At 44.9% G+C, this 19468-nt stretch overlaps 2 protein-coding genes across 3 annotated transcripts; both read right to left on the reverse strand.

Annotated features, from left to right (window-relative positions):
* Positions 1-370: 370 nt before the first annotated feature.
* Positions 371-13801, reverse strand: SCY2 (SecY protein transport family protein). 2 transcript variants are annotated; one of them, XM_048692306.2, is made up of 13 exons: positions 13241-13800; positions 13027-13115; positions 11125-11204; positions 10930-11019; positions 10491-10582; positions 8995-9078; positions 8192-8333; positions 3904-4023; positions 3707-3836; positions 2664-2787; positions 2479-2585; positions 1061-1196; positions 371-963 (listed from the first exon to the last, which is right to left on the reverse strand). In XM_048692306.2, the coding sequence occupies exons 1-12, from the start codon at positions 13680-13682 to the stop codon at positions 1107-1109; spliced, it is 1590 nt and encodes a 529-aa protein (XP_048548263.2). In that variant the 5' UTR covers positions 13683-13800; the 3' UTR covers positions 371-963; positions 1061-1106. The 2 variants fall into 2 exon arrangements, with proteins under 2 accessions (XP_048548263.2, XP_048548264.2); XM_048692307.2 differs by lacking the exons at positions 10491-10582; positions 11125-11204 and having other exon boundaries at positions 13027-13068; positions 13241-13801.
* Positions 13802-17980: 4179 nt separating this feature from the next.
* Positions 17981-19113, reverse strand: LOC125535163 (CASP-like protein 1D1). Its single transcript, XM_048698213.2, has 3 exons — positions 18790-19113; positions 18530-18656; positions 17981-18432 (listed from the first exon to the last, which is right to left on the reverse strand). The coding sequence occupies exons 1-3, from the start codon at positions 19008-19010 to the stop codon at positions 18211-18213; spliced, it is 570 nt and encodes a 189-aa protein (XP_048554170.1). The 5' UTR covers positions 19011-19113; the 3' UTR covers positions 17981-18210.
* Positions 19114-19468: the final 355 nt, after the last annotated feature.

Consider the following 19468-nt stretch of genomic DNA (forward strand, 5'->3'; position numbering starts at 1 on the left):
TCCTATTTTGATCTGTTCTACCTAGCTGCTACTTGTCCTCATGCTTTCTCAGTACTATACCTTGACTATTACATTGCTAGTGTAGCTTACCTTCCGTTGTATTTTGTTTAGGCTTTGTTTCAACTGCCCGACTTCAAAGACATTGTCTGTTTCAAAGTCTTTCATAACAATCACCTATTCACCCCCACTGTAGAGAAGAGAAGAGCGCCACCGGCAAGAAGGGTAGGAGGGTGGCCTTGCTTTGACACCATCAATCTTCGTCTTTCCTGGGAATCTTTTCATTCATGCCGTCACTTTTGTGGTTGTTTCAATGCTGGTTTCAATCATACGAGTACCAGAATCGCTCAAATCATTGAGAGGAGTACACGTGTTTTCTTAGGGAAAAGTACACGTGTTAATGTCATATAAAACATAATCCGGATTGCCAGGTATTAGCAAATTATTACATCAACCGAACTTGCCCTACTACGCCTACAAAGAGATTCCAGTCATACATAAACACAGCAAAATCTTGTTAGTACACTGTTTCGCACCGAAGTGCAGGTCACATTCGATATCTTCATACTATGTTGGAAGCAGTTACTACCCAACCAATCTGTGTCCGGCCTTTCAGAGGCGACTACAATCTACCTTCATATTAGCTGTTCAGCGATATGAAACGCTAGAAATATATACGTACAACAGGAACAGGATGAACCGGGTACGGGGTACCCAACCTTTTTCGTTGGTCCGCAATGAGACAATTCGTCAACCATTGCAGTGCACCCAAAGGCACGACGGCGCAGCTCCTTCATCCTCCCTGTACTAAAACCAGAACAACTGGATATCCTTCAGTAAAAAACAGTTGGGTATCCTAATTGGTTCTTTAGTCCAAGTATGGCCTTGAAGACAAAGAAGACCGATCCAGAACCAATTCTCTATCATTCCAATCCAAACCAACAGCAGCTTGTGAGGTACTTCAAGCTGTTGAAAACAATATTCACTCAAAAGTTTGCAATATAGAGCGAAGTTGTAAGCCTGTAAACCCTGATAAAAGATAGCAACAGAGTGGAGAAACTACCTGCAGGAATGGAACCGTCATCACCACCATATGTGCTTGCATAACCTTAAGCACCATATCTCTTCAAAACTTTGCTTAGTGCTGGCATCACATTATATGCTTGATAGGACCTTCTAAGTTCAATGATTGAGCCCACCTGAATGATCATTATAATACAGGCCAAAATTAGTATCTAATGCCCATTACTGAATAAAAAACACACTGTTAAATCTAATGTAGCAGCTCACAATCAGAGGCTCAGTGGTAGAAATTCTGCAAGGCTTAGTTTGATCAAATGTAATGCTTCAAGGTTCTGACATATTGTTAGGTCTGTAGCTAACTATATGGTACCTGTCAGCTAGACCCCAATTTTTATTTTATTTTGAGCTGAGCTATACCCCAGTTTTGGGAGTTGCTTTATGTATCACTGAAAAACGCCCAGTTTCATCAAAGGCCACTGAAAAACGCCCAGTTTCATCAAAGGCCACTGAAAAACACTATCCATTGTATATGACTCACTTACATAATCTCTTCATTCTTTTCTTTCCCTGTTAGCTGGGTGGGTGTTATGACTTCTGTCAAGTAAGTAAAGTGACCATTGTCTCCTGGTTTAGCAGTGTTGCTGCTGCGTTGGCCACTTAAGGAGTGCTAGTCCACTGCCACCATGGGTGCCTTACAGAGGTGAAGCCTCACATACAGGAAGCCATGGGGGAGCACTGAACCAGACAAGGCCTATTAGTTGTTTATCATGGCCAATTAGGCAGTTATAAGTGAAAATACTGACATCTATTTACCCCTTAATGGAAGTACACAAACATCACACTAATGGTGGTGGCAAATAGTGAAGTTTCGGAAGTGGGTTGGTATAGAATGAATTGGGAATCTTCCAGTGGCATATGATAAACTGGTAGTAATTCAGTAGCATATAAACAATTATCTGTTTTCAGAAAATAAGCTTCAGGACACAGCAGAAGTGTCCCAATTTCTAGAGGATGAAAAATCAATGTTGGTGGATGGAACTATACTCATTTAACAAAAACACCACATGCATTAAATATTGTTATTTTGAATTAAGAAGAGAGGAACATGCATTATTTTTTTTCTACCAAAGGCAGCAAAACAAACAGCAAAATAGTTAGTGGGTGGCATCTATATAGTTATATATGGTAGCACACAACATGACATCATTAGTATTGTAAAACTGCAAATCATCTGAAATCCCTGCAAGCACTTCGGCAAGTTTGATTTCATTAAATTTGAAGTCCTCTAGAATTTAGAATTTTAGATCCAGCTACCTAGATCTGATTCAGCTCCATTATATCTACACAATCTATGTTTACAAAATAGGCAATAGCTGATGAAGTCAACATAAACTTGCAAATCACAACTATATTTTTTCGAGATATCAATAATGAAGAATTTGTTTGAGATGAACTCACAATAATCAAGACTGATGTGAAACCTATAGAAAACCCCTCATTTATTTGTCTGAGATATCTGTCAAGTAATAACGAGGAAGTTGCCAGCAAGCTCAGTAGTAGACCTCCTACAAGGGATAGATATAGACAAAATGAAATGTGCGCAGGAGGTAAAACCAACGAAAAGTTTCACCATGTGAACCTACCCCAGAAACGTGTCGATGTTTGTATCTTTGTAAGATAATCCACTGTTGCTCTTCCAGGTTTTATCTTTGGCACTCTGGCACTCATCTTATTCAGGTAGTCAGATATCTCTTTTGGCAAGTTGGCCTGCGGTGCATGGTATGTAGATTAAGGTACCATTTCGTTAGCGCATGTACAAATGGAAGTGTGCCTCAGAATCTAAAATAAGGATATCATGCTCCTAAAAAATGTAAAAAACAAGCATCCACTACTAATTTATAAGAGTTAAGATTGAAGATCATAAGAATTTGTGAAAATTGATAAAAGTAACATCCTAAATGCTACAGTATGGTAGTACTTGGTTCCATATATACTAATAGCAAGCAACTATTATAGAACAGCAGGCAACTATAACAGTAATACAACATCATGACAACAAGATAATCAAGGTATAGGTTTATCCTGGGAAACAAAATGCACTAGTATTCAATCTTCACAAGCACGAAGCAGGTGCACGCAGAGAAGGCAAATTTTAATGTTTAGCATAACTTTAAGTGTTAGTACAAAGGTATTCATAGCAGCCAAAAGAAAAATAATTCTTGGCTGTCTCAAGAGGGTGCACATTATAGCAGCCCAAAGCTAACTAGACAGAAACATGAACCCTGTTGCGAGAGTCTTTACCTTTTAGTTTAGAAGTCCATACCAATACATTAGTGTGACATGATGCATAACTGTATTTTGTGAAAAATAGAAATGAAAAAAGTATATTCATAATTTTCACGCACTTGTGTGTGTTGTAGTGTTGGCAGGTTATTTTTTGTTGTTTTGGTGAAACAACATTGGTCACTTTGTTCCTTCCATCATTTGAAAAGTTCAAGCTAGCAATGACTAAACCCTTCCCGGACTATAATATATTTAGAACTGACAGTTTAGTTGTGTGTGCTTTCTATAATTGTTAAGCCAGTTTCCACAATAGCACTTCAAGGTAGGAATGCCACTCGTTAACTGCTTACTGTTATTCAGGATGTTGGTTAAAAACGAGTTATGAAGATTAAAACAAACTTACAATGTCAAAAATGTTGAAGACGAAGACGAAAAACGCATAGGTCAAATAATAAATCCAAGGACTACCACCAACTGAAGTCATTGGATTCAAAATTTCCTTCAAATTTTCCCAAAATGGCGAACGAAAAATGCTGCAGAAAATCCACATCAGAATTGAAGGAAAAGTGAACATGCACACACACGGAAACAATGGATTACCTGGCCATAATGCTTGGAAAAGCAAGTAAGTATGAGGTTGTAAGCAAAGGCTGCATCCCTGTTGGGTTTATATTGAAGGGGATATATGGCTCAACCTCTGTAACTGGGGAGTTTTCATTCCTACAAAAGAATGGGAAAGGGAAATAGAAGGGAAATTATAAGGTTTCTAAAAACATAAATCTACTATCAGCAAAAATTTCGTTCGATGAACAGGTGATGGTAACCATCAAGTAATTTCTGTTGGTCAAAATGCATCCAGCCATTTCTGTTGGTAACCATCATTGTCAAGCTAAACAGTTGGTAGAAGAGTACAACAAAAATGTATAGACGCTAAAAGTACACCGAAGAAGCACTGTGGTTTTCTGAGTGATGTAAAATATTTCTTATTAAGAAAGTTTGTAATAGAAGTAACTCCGCCTATGTTGTCTCAACATAGCCGGTCCCGAAGCCCGGGTAAAGGAGGAGGGTTGTGATAGGCTTGGCGAGCCAACGTAAAAACTCAGCCACTCTTATGGAGATGAAACCCAAAAGATTTTCTTTGGGGCGTAACCCTCTCAGCGACGCGCCACATCGGAACCCGGGTGTGGTGGAAAATGGGCAAGGGCCGGGCTGTCACCCCCCAGGTGGCGCGCCGTATCTTGATCCGGATACGGTGGCAAGTGAGCGAGGATCGGGTCGTGGCATCCTTAGTGGCGCGCTACATCGGCGCCCGGATGTAGTGGAAAATGAGCAAGGGTCTTCGCATTTGACTCGACGAGTGCGAAGGGTAAGGAAGCTAGCCGAGCCTAGGAGGATTCGCTTAGGTAGCTGGAACGTAGGGTCTCTGACAGGGAAGCTTCGGGAGCTAGTTGATGCAGCGGTGAGGAGAGGTGTTGATATCCTTTGCGTCCAAGAAACCAAATGGAGAGGACAAAAGGCGAAGGATACCGGCTTCAAGCTGTGGTACACGGGGACGGCTGCAAACAGAAATGGCGTAGGCATCTTGATCAACAAGAGCCTCAAGTATGGAGTGGTAGATGTCAAGAGACGTGGGGACCGGATTATCCTGGTCAAGCTGGTAGTTGAGGACTTGGTTCTCAATGTTATCAGCGCTTATGCCTCGCAAGTAGGCCACAATGAGAACACCAAGAGGGAGTTCTGGGAAGGCCTAGAAGACATGGTTAGGAGTGTACCGATTGGTGAGAAGCTCTTCATAGGAGGAGACCTCAATGGCCACGTGGGTACATCTAACACAGGTTTTGAGGGGGCGCATGGGGGCTTTGGCTATGGCATCAGGAATCAAGTAGGAGAAGATGTCTTAAGCTTTGCTCTAGCCTACAACATGATTGTAGCTAACACCCTCTTTAGAAAGAGAGAATCACATCTGGTGACTTTTAGTAGTGGCCAACACTCTAGCCAGATTGATTTCATCCTCTCGAGAAGAGAAGATAGGCGTGCGTGCCTAGACTGTAAGGTGATACCTGGAGAGAGTGTTGTACCCCAGCATAAGCTGGTGGTTGCTGACTTCCGCTTTCGGATTCGTGTACAGCGGGATAAGCGTGCCAAAGTCGCTAGAACGAAGTGGTGGAAGCTCAAGGGGCAGGTAGCTCAGGCGTTCAAGGAGAGGGTCATTAAGGAGGGCCCTTGGGAGGAAGGAGGGGATGCGGACAATGTGTGGATGAAGATGGCGACTTGCATTCGTAAGGTGGCCTCGGAGGAGTTTGGAGTGTCCAGGGGAAGGAGAAGCGAAGATAAGGATACCTGGTGGTGGAATGATGATGTCCAGAAGGCGATTAAAGAGAAGAAATATTGCTTCAGATGCCTATACCTGGATAGGAGTGCAGACAACATAGAGAAGTACAAGATGGCGAAGAAGGCTGCAAAGCGAGCTGTTGGTGAAGCAGGGGGTCGGACATATGAGGACCTCTACCAACGGTTAGGCACGAAGGAAGGCGAAAGGGACATCTATAAGATGGCCAAGATCCGAGAGAGGAAGACGAGGGATATTGGCCAAGTCAAATGCATCAAGGACGGAGCAGGCCAACTCTTGGTGAAGGACGAGGAGATTAAGCATAGATGGTGGCGGGAGTACTTCGACAAGCTGTTCAATGGGGAGAATGAGAGTTCTACCATTGAACTGGACGAGTCCTTTCATGAGACCAGCATGCGTTTTGTGCGGCGAATCCAGGAGTCTGAGGTCAAGGAGGCTTTAACAAGGATGTAAGGAGGCAAGGCGATGGGCCCTGATTGTATCCCCATTGAGGTGTGGAAAGGTCTCGGAGAAATAGCGATAGTATGGCTAACCAAGCTTTTCAACCTCATTTTTCGGGCAAACAAGATGCCAGAAGAATGGAGACGGAGTATATTAGTACCAATCTTCAAGAACAAGGGAGATGTTCAGAGTTGTACTAATTACCGTGGAATTAAGCTAATGAGCCATACAATGAAGCTATGGGAGAGAGTCATTGAGCACCGCTTAAGAAGAATGACAAGCGTGACCAAAAATCAGTTTGGTTTCATGCCTGGGAGGTCGACCATGGAAGCCATTTTCTTGGTACGACAACTTATGGAGAGATATAGGGAGCAAAAGAAGGACTTGCATATGGTGTTCATTGACTTGGGGAAGGCCTATGATAAGATAGCGCGGAATGTCATGTGGTGGGCCTTGGAGAAAAACAAAGTCCCAGCAAAGTACATTACCCTCATCAAGGACATGTACGATAATGTTGTGACAAGTGTTTGAACAAGTGATGTCGACACTGATGATTTCCCGATTAAGATAGGACTGCATCAAGGGTCAGCTTTGGGCCCTTATCTTTTTGCATTGGTGATGAATGAGGTCACAAGGGATATCCAAGGAGATATCCCATGGTGTATGCTCTTTGCGGATGATGTGGTGCTAGTTGACGATAGTCGGATGGGGGTAAATAGGAAGTTAGAGTTATGGAGACAAACCTTGGAATCGAAAGGGTTTAGGCTTAGTAGAACTAAAACCGAGTACATGATGTGCGGTTTCAGTACTACTAGGTGTGAGGAGGAGGTTAGCCTTGATGGCGAGGTGGTACCCCATAAGGACACCTTTCGGTATTTGGGGTCAATGCTGCAGGAGGATGGGGGTATTGATGAAGATGTGAACCATCGAATCAAAGCCGGATGGATGAAGTGGCGCCAAGCTTCTGGCATTCTCTATGACAAGAGAGTGCCACAAAAGCTAAAAGGCAAGTTCTACAGGATGGCGGTTCGGCCTGCAATGTTGTATGGCGCTGAGTGTTGGCCGACTAAAAGGCGACATGTTCAACAGTTAGGTGTGGCAGAGATGCGTATGTTGAGATGGATGTGTGGCCACACGAGGAAGGATCGAGTCCGGAATGATGATATACGAGATAGAGTTGGGGTAGCACCAATTGAAGAGAAGCTTGTCCAACATCGTCTGAGATGGTTTGGGCATATTCAACGCAGGCCTCCAGAAGCTCCAGTGCATAGCGGGCGGCTAAAGCGTGCGGAGAATGTCAAGAGAGGGCGGGGTAGACCGAATTTGACATGGGAGGAGTCCGTTAAGAGAGACCTGAAGGATTGGAGTATCACCAAAGAGCTAGCTATGGACAGGGGTGCGTGGAAGCTTGCAATCCATGTGCCAGAGCCATGAGTTGGTTGCGAGATCTTATGGGTTTCACCTCTAGCCTACCCCAACTTGTTTGGGACTAAAGGCTTTGTTGTTGTTGTTGTTGTTGTTGTAAAGTTTGTAATAGAAGTAGCTTCCTTGCCTCCGTAAACAACTGACAGTTAAGGCCAAAAAAAAAGCTCCTGGCAAAACATTTCTTTGACCTGGACCGTAGTACAGCAGACTAACTTAAGAATTCAGCTTAGCCTAGGCAACGACATGATGAGAGGTGACGGCAGTCATGAGCTAAATGCCGCGTATGCGTATCCTAAGATCAGTATATGATGTAAGCAATGCAACCCTTTTTTTAATAAATACAATTATAAGCAAATCTTTATACATCAATGCAACCCTTTTTTAATAAATACAATTATAAGCAAAGCATGCTAACTTAATAAGTAACAGGTAACCATTTCCATCTTGCGCACATAATATTCTAGTCTCTAGTGTGACATAATAATTTTTGCAAGTTCGAAAGAAAGTGCAGCGTTAAGCAACATAAGAAAAAACTAATAGGTAACCATTTTGCAGATAATGTTCCAAAGTTAGCTGAGAGTTTTTGCGAAGTTATTGTCTTATTGCCGCAAATAACAGCATTCAAAATTGTGCTTCAACAAAAATTAATGCAGAATCAAACTACTTTATTACCCTGCAATAGAAGCCAACTTGAATCCATAGTACTGAAGCTTTATCTTCCTACATCCTTCAGTCACCAACACTGCCCCCATGGTAACCATCATAAAGATCCCAGCTACTCCCAAGATGTAGGGCCAAGATGTGCACACATTTCCTGCTCCGAAAGGCAAGTTCAATTGTTCAAATAAGAGAAAACAATATGAAACAGAACCGTCACACTATCAGTTACTGCATATTCTACTATACAAACTGACACAAATGTTCAACTGAAGCACTTTGTGTTATAAACACGATGTTGACATAAAACATGTCAAGATTAAATAGGCACTAACTGTTCACAGCACACACGATACTGGATGAGCTACAATATGTTATGTTGAGCTAAGGAGATAGATCTGATGGCGTAGTTAGAAAAGATAGTGTCACTGCCAAGATATCACAAAAGAGGCAATATGGCAACATTCCCTACAATTTAAGTGCAAGTTTCAACATAAGATTTTCCTAAGCTTAATTAATTAAAACACAACCAAAAGAATAAATTGAGGGAATTCTTTAATTTATTCCAGTAATCTTGGCAGAATATATGATAATTTGATCTACCAAGGAATATTAGAATTTAATAAGGTTTCAGCCGTGATTTTTTGTTGCCAGTATGAAAGGCAGCCCAAAATAAGCAAGAAAAAAGGGCACGTAAAAGTAACAAATACAGTCCAGCAATATACAAATCACTGTCTCTAAGGTTTATAACTTGCGTGGAAGACTCAATTAATAAATGAAACATATAAACAAACATTTAGCAAGTTAGGAGGGATTACCTGAAAATTGAGTTAGCATCTTGTGTAGTGTATTTGTGTAACCAGTCAATATTCCAACACAGATAATCAAAGATGAGCCATGCCCTGTACGGCAAAATACACAAGAAGCAGTAAGCATGAAATTGCTAGCCAATAACAAGATATGCACTGCTATTTGATGATAATAAACATGGTAAAGTTTTACCTCACCACATCATCCACATAAACATTTCCAGAAATGATTTCGCATATGTTATTTTTCAAGTCAGGAGGAAATACTCATTGATTTTCATATATAGCGAAATCCTACTCATTGCACAGTTGAGTAATCAGCACATGAACTAGAACAGAGCAAATCCCAATTCAAAATCACTATTTTATTTTTCTCGGCAACAGCAGTACCAGCAGTTACATTGGTTGGGACCCAAATAAGTTAGGAAAAATGAAACAAAGTGTGGAATTATTTCTGTCATGAACAGACGCTCCCATACAAAAAAAATGACCAAAATGGGAAGCTCTTCCACAACATGAGTATGCCTTTTTTCCGTTAGACATACTGTTAGGGATAAATATCACAGAAAGTAGACCGACTGCGACGGTTTGAAGAACAGACCCGCGCTAGGGTGGAAAGAAACTAGAGTAGAGAGAGAGAGAGAGAGAGAGAGAGATTTGAGGACTGGGTCTCATTGATAATTCTTACTACATCCAACTTGCGGGCCTTCTCATCCCTAAATAGGAAGATACCTAGCAAGCAATCTAATTGAGCATGCTAGTACTAGATAACAGATGCCATACAATCATTTCCCATCGTGTTTACCTCAAACATAACAACCTAGCATCAGCACTAACTTTTGTTGACATTCCATTGGACTATTGGTACTGTACCAAAGGCCGCAGGCCCACATAACATGCTGACCACAGCTGCCAGATTGCAACACCTAAACTGCTGCTGCTGCTGTTGCACATAGACTGCCCAAAAGGATGTATCTATTCAGCCTATACAGTAGAGGTTCAGTTTATTTGGTGCAAACAGTATGCAGAACAAAAATATCTCATTCAGACGAAAACAACAATCAAATGGTCAGAACTTAAGGATACAATGCATAGATATGTACTCCCTCCATTCACAAATATAAAATGTTCTAACTTTTCTGTGAATCGGATGTATATAGACATGTTTTAGTGTGTTTGTTCACTCATTTCAGTCCGTATGTAGTCCATATCCAAAACATCTTAGATTTGTGAATGGAGGGAATACTATACTAGTAATATGAAAAATGTGACTCAAAACAGACTCTTATGAATAACCATTCAAGACTTCCAAAGGGCACCATGTACATGACAGAATGTTGAATAGTACTCCCTCCGTAAGGAAATATAAGAGCATTTAGATCACTAAAGTAGTGATCTAAACACTCTAATATTTCTTTAGAGGGAATACAACATAATAACACAAAAGAGTCAACTCATGCAGCAAATGGCGCTAAAACAAAATATGAATGAAATGAAAGTACTACCAAAGCCAGATTCCGTTATGGTGTCACAGATCCAAGTCGTTGACATTGCACCGAGGACAAGCAGAAAGCTTGTTAATATGACATGCTTAACCCTGAGACAGATGAAAGCAAAATAAATAGAGCAACAGAGAGAACAGAAAAGCATCCCTCCAGGTCAATCAAATTATGAAAACTTATAATGTCTCATCACTCTACAAATGAGTCAGGGCATGCCGTAAATGACATGATAAGTTATATGCAAACTCTGATAAAAGCATACATTTGTGCTAGTTCTAATTTTAAAGTGCCTCCATCTTCCATCAATGGATGGCAAAAGAAAAGGAAAAACCAAAGGAAGAAGCATGAGGTGGACAATGGTGGAGCACTTCAGCAAGCTTGCCAGATACGAGCAAAACAGAAGTCAAAGTATAATATCATATACGCAAAAAAGGTAATTTACCTGTAACTTGCTGCATATATGGAGTACTGCAGCGAATAGCATGACACAGTACAAGCAGCCACAATTGCAAAACCCAGTGATAGCCACCATCTGAACATCAAGATGGAGGAGCTCAAACTAGATGAAGATATAGAAAATGGAACAGTTCCCAAAAGAAATTCAATCTCGCTGTTAAAGATAGGCAACTAAACACACATATAGCTTTTGATCTTCTCATGCCCGTCTAATCCTTCCTTGCGAATCTTTTCAAGTGATGGAAGAACATGGCAAAGAACCTAAAACAGACACAAGTTGTTATTGTAATAGTAGTATAAAGGGTTGTTATATCTTGGAATGAAAATTGTCTTCAGCTAGTACAGTCAAAAGACACTCTGAAGCTATCCAAGTACACTTTTAAGTGGCTTGATTGTCATAGTTACAACTACTGGTGGTTGTTTGTAAGGATTCTGGTTTTCTGTAAATGGAAAACTAAGGTCTAGGAGACATTCCAGCTTCCTTTGTCCCCCCCAAAAAGGGAACATCTTGCTTGTGCCACTAGCCACAGCTTAAATCTCAATTTCACGCTCTTCTTTTCAGACTTGCCACTGTTGCAATCACACTGTTGCCTGAATACATGATATTCTCTTTTTGGCCTAGACAGCCCAAAATTAAGACCAAAACGCCCCCAGTTGTATGACAATAGACCTCATTTTATTGCTCCATTGTGCTAAGGGTATGTTTGGAACTTCGGATGGTCACCAAAGCTCACGCTGGCAAAATTTTGGCCTCTTTGTTTGGAGGGTTGCCAGTGTTTTGCCATGGCAATGGCTCTTTGCCCACTCTAGTTCATTTTTCTTGCCAATGTTGACACCAACTCATGGGCAACCAAAAGCTTAATAAATTTTTTGGCTAGCCAAATATTTGGTAGGGCAAGCTTGGGCAAGAACCAAACATATGCAGCTTCTCTCTGCTACTTGACCTTATCTTATGTGCAGCTGTAATGGTGTGTACTAAAGGCAAAAAAAGTTGAAATTATGCTCTGTATGGATGAAATGGAGCCTAACAGATACAAAAACCTGAACTTTTGTTATGTTTGGAATTTTAAGTGTGGATTTGGTTATCGTCCATGGCATGTTGAGGTCAGGTGCATAAAACCCTTTGGTCGTGTTCATTTTGGTTGCGCCAATAAACTTCTTTGCCACTGCATAACATATGTCGCAAATTATCTTTGGCTGGGGATTCAGGCCTTGAGGGTTTAAGGGGGATTAACAGCTGGCTGCCGCTTCTGTCCATGCCGTCCCACATGTGTTATGTGGGCATTTGCGGCAACCCACAAAGCGGCACCGTCTAGTATGTATGCTATGTGTTCCAGCAAAGTATGCTAGATTGGACACACAGTAACTTTCTCCTAATTGAAATCAGTCGATTAACAAACAGAGATACGCATAGTTAAGCTCACTATGCCAGGATAGAGACGGTAATTGATGGGGACGCTCATGTATCAATAAATCAATTTCGGTACTTCTTAAGACCAGTCTAGATGTTGCATATGAACATGAATCAATCGGGGTGACGCACATCATCAACAGATGATGTCACAATAAGAGTGGAGAGAGGCTGATGTGTTCACGCTTGTGTTCAGATTTGACTTCAATGTCGAAGCTGCAGCATGCAATGGGTCGATTCGGCTGTTCGTACAGACCACGCGGAACAAGTGGCCTTAGTTGTGACCGAGCGGGTTGATCCACAAGTTCCGCATCTGTTGTGCGTTAACCTGCAGTCATCCATGTACCATCTTATGTGGGATGGCCGGATGGTTCATGCAGCACTGGCCCGCTCCCACTTGGGACCTTAAAGTGGGGTTAATGGGATCTGAACCTAGTTGAACCCCAAAATATGTCAGGTTCTAACTCTTGAACAAGCAAAACAAACCAGCTCTGATGAAACGGTAATTGGTAGGGATGCATGAATGTAAATTCAAACAACAGTGTAACGGCAATAGTGAGTAGGCAAAAAAGAAAACGATACATATGAGATTTCTGATGTGGCTAATGACATTGGAGTATTGCTATCAGAAAACAAAAGCACGTGACAGGACAAAGGAAGAGAGTATCTAACCTGCATTACAATCGACGCTGAGATCTGATGACTGATTCCCAGCTGGAAAAACGACAGCTTCAGTTCAGAAGCAAAATCAACGAGGTCATCTGCATAGATGAAGGCGCATTGCAAAGTGCAATTTAAGACATTTGCTAAAATCCCGTGACATGCCTACACGCTTCAGCACGTGTGCAGGTAGCAGGAAGGGATAATCCGGAGGGGACAGTAGTACCTGCAGGGAGCGGGGCGAAGCTGAGATAGGAGTCGGGGATGAGGCGGCGGTCGAACCCGGGAAGCGGGACGAAGTAGCCTACGCGGCTGAGCACGATGAGCACGGCCGTGACGGCAAGCCGCCGCCGGATTTCGCTGCGGAAGAAGGCCTCCGCCGCGCCCTCCGCCACGGCCCCGAGCCGCGCCAGGTCCAGGAACCTGTTCCGGAACCCGGGCGCCTTCTTCCCGCCCGCGCCACCCTCACGCGCCGGCTCGGCGGGGGATGCGGCGTACGACGAAGCCCTAGGGGCGAGGAGGAGGCGGCGAGGCGGGGGGAGCGTGCGAACGAGGAGGTGGCACTGGTTGGCGCGGAGAGATGGGTGCTTGGGAGCGAGGTGAGGTGGCGGGAGGGGGAGCGCGCACCGGGGTGGGAGCGGGAGCGAGAGCGCGAGGGAGGAGGACATGGCGGTGGTGGCCGGCGAACGAGCCTCCGCCTCGTCGCGCGGCCGCAATCCGCAGGGACGGGAGGTTTGGGAAAGCCAACGATGCAGACTCGCTAACAACTACGGAGCGGTCGTTCGGTCGCTGGACTTACACGGCGACTCTGCCCGAACCCCGAGTCGCCGGCCTCCCTCGGTTGCTCCTACATTCCTTTTTTTTTCTTTTTTTTTCTCTTTTTTCTTGAACATCCTTTTCCTTTTTCCTTTTTATGAATATATGAATATACTCTCCGCTCTTTATCCAATCGGCAAAGGCATATTAGATTACAACACACAATCCAGAAAGTCGGGGATTACATCATAGTTGTGTACAATGTTATCAATGTCCAAAACTTCTATCGCAATGCGATGAGCTGCCTCATTCGTTTGCCTACGAACATGTAAAAGGTTAAACCCTGAAAATAAGAAACTACCTCTCTAATTTCATGGAGTACTTGACAGGCACTCGAACATTCTAAACCAATCATTTCAGAGTGTATAGACCTCCTGACAACCAGTCTCCATGCGTATCTTTAATATTCCTTTGTTGTGTGCAAATAGCACTGCATCCCAACATGCAAGTATCTTATCGGTGAGAGGGGCTAGAAACTAGAATACCATCGTATCTCGCTCCTGCCGCTGCCACAAAGGTTCCAGAGTAGTCTTTGCCAATAAAGTCAATTCCCCCTCGCCATCGGCCTAAATCGGTTGCTCCATCAGCATTGATCTCAACCCACCCAGCTTTCGACGGTTTCCACTTTACCTGCACTACACCTTCTTGTGTTATTTCAGGTGCCGGTACCTCAAGGGCACGCACAGTATCATCGATGATGATCATCGATTTGTGCGGCGGCCACTGCTCTTCACCGTGCGCGGACTTATTTTTCGAATGCCAAATTGCCCACATTACCATGATCGTGATTGCCTCGTCATGTTTGGGATCATCTTTACATCCAGCATATCTTTTGACCATGTGTACGGGTGTAGTTTGGATGCTTTTGATGTTGAACTGAACCAGGGTAGCCTCCCAAAAACGTCTCGCATGATCACATGACAATAGGCTATGATAAGGACTCTCCTGCTCATGACAACACATCAGGCAGTGAGCCTAGGTCTTAATATGTCGCCAGTTTAATTCTCCAAAGCAGGGTAGCATATTATTGACCACCCTCAACCAAAAGACTCTGATCCTTGGTAAGACATTTACAATGGGTTTGGTTATTGCTCAGGTAATGTAATGGGTTTCGTATCATGAAGCACTGCTTTTGATCTCTTTTTACCAGATACGAGCTTTGTTTGGTTCGTGAGGTTGGGTTCGGTTTTCTAATCAGTTGTCGTTCGGTTGTTTTCAACTCTGCGAAGCGGTGTATCAAAATGCACTGTTACCGAAGACGTAATACCCGAACCAAACGTCATCTACGATTGTTTAAAGCATAGGAATCGAAAACCGAGCGACCGAACCAAACGTGTCGTTAGTTTTCATGGGGCTTTCCAAACAACAGTATCATCACATGAGTTGCCCACTGGAAACTTTTCTTTCATACCACCGTCCATGACTTCTCTGTACGTCGATCGTACTGAAAAGATGTCATTCTTCCCCCATGCACATGCCCATATATCCTCCTTGGCTCTTCTTGATCTCGGCATATTAAGGATAGCATCAGTATCAGGCACAAGGAAAGTCTCCCTTATATGTTCAATGTTTCATTATCCTATTTCTTCCTGAATCAAATTAGACACAAGTTGAGATGAATTTTCCTTAAGCCTCCCATCGGTTTCATGGTGTTGGTCCCGACAATCCAAATACTTCTTCTTTCAAGTCGTCCCCAATTCGCCTAATAAGACCTTTCTAAAGCATGTTTCTCACACTCATGATAGTTCAACATGTTGGTGAACCGTTTGGAACTCCCCATGTGGGTAATAGTGCCCCTTCAGTACACGCACACATAAGCTTTGCGTGTTGTCCAAGAGTTGCCATGCCTGCATAGCTAACATGGCATCATTGAATAGTTCTAGATCCTGAAAGCCCAACCTTCCTTTAGACTTTGGAAAAGCCATATTCACCCATGACTTTCAATGCATACCTTTCCGTCCAGTGATCCATCCCACCAGTATTTGGGTATGAATGTCGTTAATTTCTCGCACAAGACTTTCGTGAGTTTAAAGCAACTAATAGAATAGGTTGGAAGTGCTTGAACCACAATTTTAAGGATAACCTCTTTCATCACACAAGACATAAGTCTCACACCACCTTGCACCCCCAGACCGTGATCTTTCATGAATATGCTCAAATTGGTGCTCCGTTGACCTCCTACCACGGTCGGTAGGCTAAGGTACTTCCTAGACAATGCCTCCGTCCGGATATTTAAGGCGTCTTGACCCTTCTCTTAGCCGAAGCCCCATAGTTCGGACTAAAGAAAATTGAGCTTTTCCGTTTATTCATCCTCTGTCCAGAACCAATACTATAGTTACTCAAAATATCATTTAGTTGTGGTGCACTCCTACTATCCGCTTTCATAAACACCAAGCAATCCTTAGCAACTAATAGGTGGGATACCCATGGAGCATGAGTGCTAACACGAATGCTTGTGTCTATCCAACCCCCATCACAGTTCTTGATGATGCAAGATAAACCTTCTCCACATTACTCATATAAAGGATGATAGAGTACCCGCCTTCTGGGGGCCTTCGAGGGAGAAGAGGCCTCTACGTCGTTGGTTTTTAGGTGGCATGCTCCGAGGAGCTCTCGGGTGCTCTCCGCGCTGTCCGATCTGCCCGGATGGCACGGACCCAGGCAACCCGACTGGGAGGTCCATGACGGGCGAACCGAGGGATCGCGTGGGGGGCACCGTCATGTGGGTGCCCGTGCCACGCGCACATGCGACATCTCACACGCTTGTCCACACACGAGGGGCCACCCGGACCTGCCTGTCGGCCTCTTTGCCCCCCGGTGGGCTGGTTCGGTTGCGCTAGGCGGGGCCTGCGTCAAGTCTGTCCGGCTGCACCCTGTGTCGATGGCGTCGTGGCGCGCTCCTGTCCATCGGGCCGCCTTGTCCGATCTGCCCAGACGACGAGTGGGCGGTCCATGACGGGTGCACCAAGGGCTCGCGCGAGCCAATCATCATGTGGTGGCTCATGTCGCACACATGCAACGTCTCGCACGCGCTGCCCATGCGCATGGTGCCAGCCAGACCTGCCTGCTAGCCTCTTCACCACCCGGCGGGCTGGTTCGGTTGCGCCAAGCAGGGTGTGCGTCGAGTCTGTCCGACGGCTTCCCGCGTCGATGGCTCCATGGCATGCTCCTGTCGGTCAGACCTATGCATTTGGTACGTACTTGGACGTTTTTGCTCGGGGGTCCATGGCGCGTGGGGCGCATGCGCGACCGGTGCCTCCTCCTCCTCTAGCCATGTCACCTTATCTCAACAAGTGGAGGAATTCGAGGAAGAGGAGGAGAATGACGATGAATAGAATCCACGAGACAAGGACTGCAACAAGTTAACATTTCACAAACTGCCAGATGGACCTTCACTCACTCAACCATCCCAAACGAGGGGGCATGTAGAGGATCCTTAAGAGTCCATCGCCTTTCCAGAGAGAGCGTGCTCGAGGAGGCCTAAAACCAAATGAGGGTCGCACAAAGAGAGTTGAGGATCGTCTAAGCAAGAGGGAAAGAAAGTAATATGGACACTTGCTTGCTATGTAGTATTTGAGAACCTTCTATTTGGTCGTGTCCAACTTTGTATGTTGAACACGCTATGTTGAACTTGGTATGTTGAACTATTTGTGATCAAATTGTTGTGTGATGGACAATTGTTGTGTGGTGAAATTTGAATGTTAATTATGTACTAGACAAAATGGTAAATGAGCTCTAGAGTGACTACATGGGCCCATCATCAAGGTTCTTGGTGGCAGGGTTACATGTCCTCCCGCCTGCAGAAACGTACGGAAACTTTCAGTACCATTTTGGGCTAAATTTACTACCGTACCGTGAGGACCTTGGTGGTAGGGTTGCCCTACCGCCCACCCATTCCCCATTCACTTACCCCCTCTAGGTGCCTACCGTATGCCGGCCTAGGGTTTAATGTGCTAACCACTTGCCCGCATGAGCGTGACGACGACTAGGTTTCTGGTGCCATAGACCCTGGTGGTACGTTAAATCCTACCACCGCTGGCGATAGCAAAAAGGTTAAATCCATTTTTCTCAAAACGGGGTTAATTAAATCATGCTAAACTATGCCACAAAGGTTACAACAGTGATTTTGGCCGATAAAAGTCGTGCTTACTGTCACAAAGCAACGTGTTGTAGAAACAAACAAGGATAAACGTCAACGCACATGTACACGCACGCACACACGCATGTCGTAGAGCACTCCACAGCCACAGGAACACGTAGCATCTTTTATACAACTGACCGCCGGCCGGCAGAGCTCACAAAGCCGACGGATGACATGCACGGCACATGAAATTTGTCCCGCCAGCCGGAGGAGGGAGCGGGGCTGGACGCCTAGTTCGATCAGCGGCTTCTCCGGTAGAGGGAGTAGGCGTTGAGGACGACGAGGAGGACGAGGATGATGGAGGCGATGAGGCCGAGGCAGGTGGCGCTGCCGATGTGCCGGCAGAACTTGTCGTAGATGTTGCAGATCTTGTTCCACCGCGTGTGCGAGTTGCCCTTCAGCCCCACCCAGGCCACGGCCCCCGCCGTGCCCGTCGCCGACGCCATGATGCCCGCGTAAACCTGCCATGGTTATACATAGGATTGTTACATCAAGCTGTGCCCTGCGTGCAACTACAGTACATGTGAGAACAAATCATTCAAGGCAGAAGATACTGACCACATCAAGCAGAATGAGGACGAAGATCCCCTTGGCACAGGAAGCCGAGCTTGACATGGACTTGACCGAGGTGGCGGCCGTCAGAAGGCTATACAAGCTCGTCATGCACAGCGCCACAAGAAGATAACTGCAAACCACACGTAGACAGGGCACACAATAAGCATCAGCAATCCATGTTATTATACGCACCGTTCCTACGCGGAAGTTATCAATTCCCGTAGGAGAGGAGAGACGTATGACATGACGATCAACTCACGTACATGAGCGCTGGCGAGTCTTTGAACTGGGCGGGCACCGGCCCGAATCTGAACGGCGGCGTCAGGACCAGGGGCACCATCTCCGTCTGCTTGGCGGTGACCAGCACGACGAGCCCCGACAACGAGACGGCGAACAGAAGCACCCTCAGGGCCAGGTCGGCGCCGCGGAGCCCGGCCGGCGACGACGGCGCCGTGTTCCCGCTGTCCTCAACGGTGCCGGCCATCCCTTCGATCGGGGCGCGCGCTTGTCTATAGCTGGGCGGGGAGTCTGCGGTTTCCGAGCACTAGAAGAGATTCAATGGATTGATCGCCGGGACGCCCAGGCACGGCAGTGCGTGGTTTTATAGGCTTGTAGCCGCCGCCGGGGTGGGGTGGGGTGGGGCACGTACGTGAGAATGCACAATGTCATTGCCATTGTTTACACGCAGGCTGCTGCAAGTACGCATGCACTTCTGACTTTGACTTGCAAGTAGCCCGCTTTGTACGCAACTTAGTATGATCGTGTTGACAGCCTCATCCACACCGTGAATATGTTTGGGTTTGGGTGTGTTCACGTGCTCTCCGTTAATTGGAATTCAGCACTTGTGCTTCTACATTGTGTGTGATACCGGTAGGGAAGGTGACATCCATATACCGACCCTAATAAAATGGAAGTTGTACACCAGTTGGTCAGTCAGACAAG

Source organism: Triticum urartu, chromosome 1A, assembly GCF_056163025.1.
Source record: "Triticum urartu cultivar PI428250 chromosome 1A, HENAU_Tu73, whole genome shotgun sequence".
NCBI classification, from domain to species: domain Eukaryota; kingdom Viridiplantae; phylum Streptophyta; class Magnoliopsida; order Poales; family Poaceae; genus Triticum; species Triticum urartu.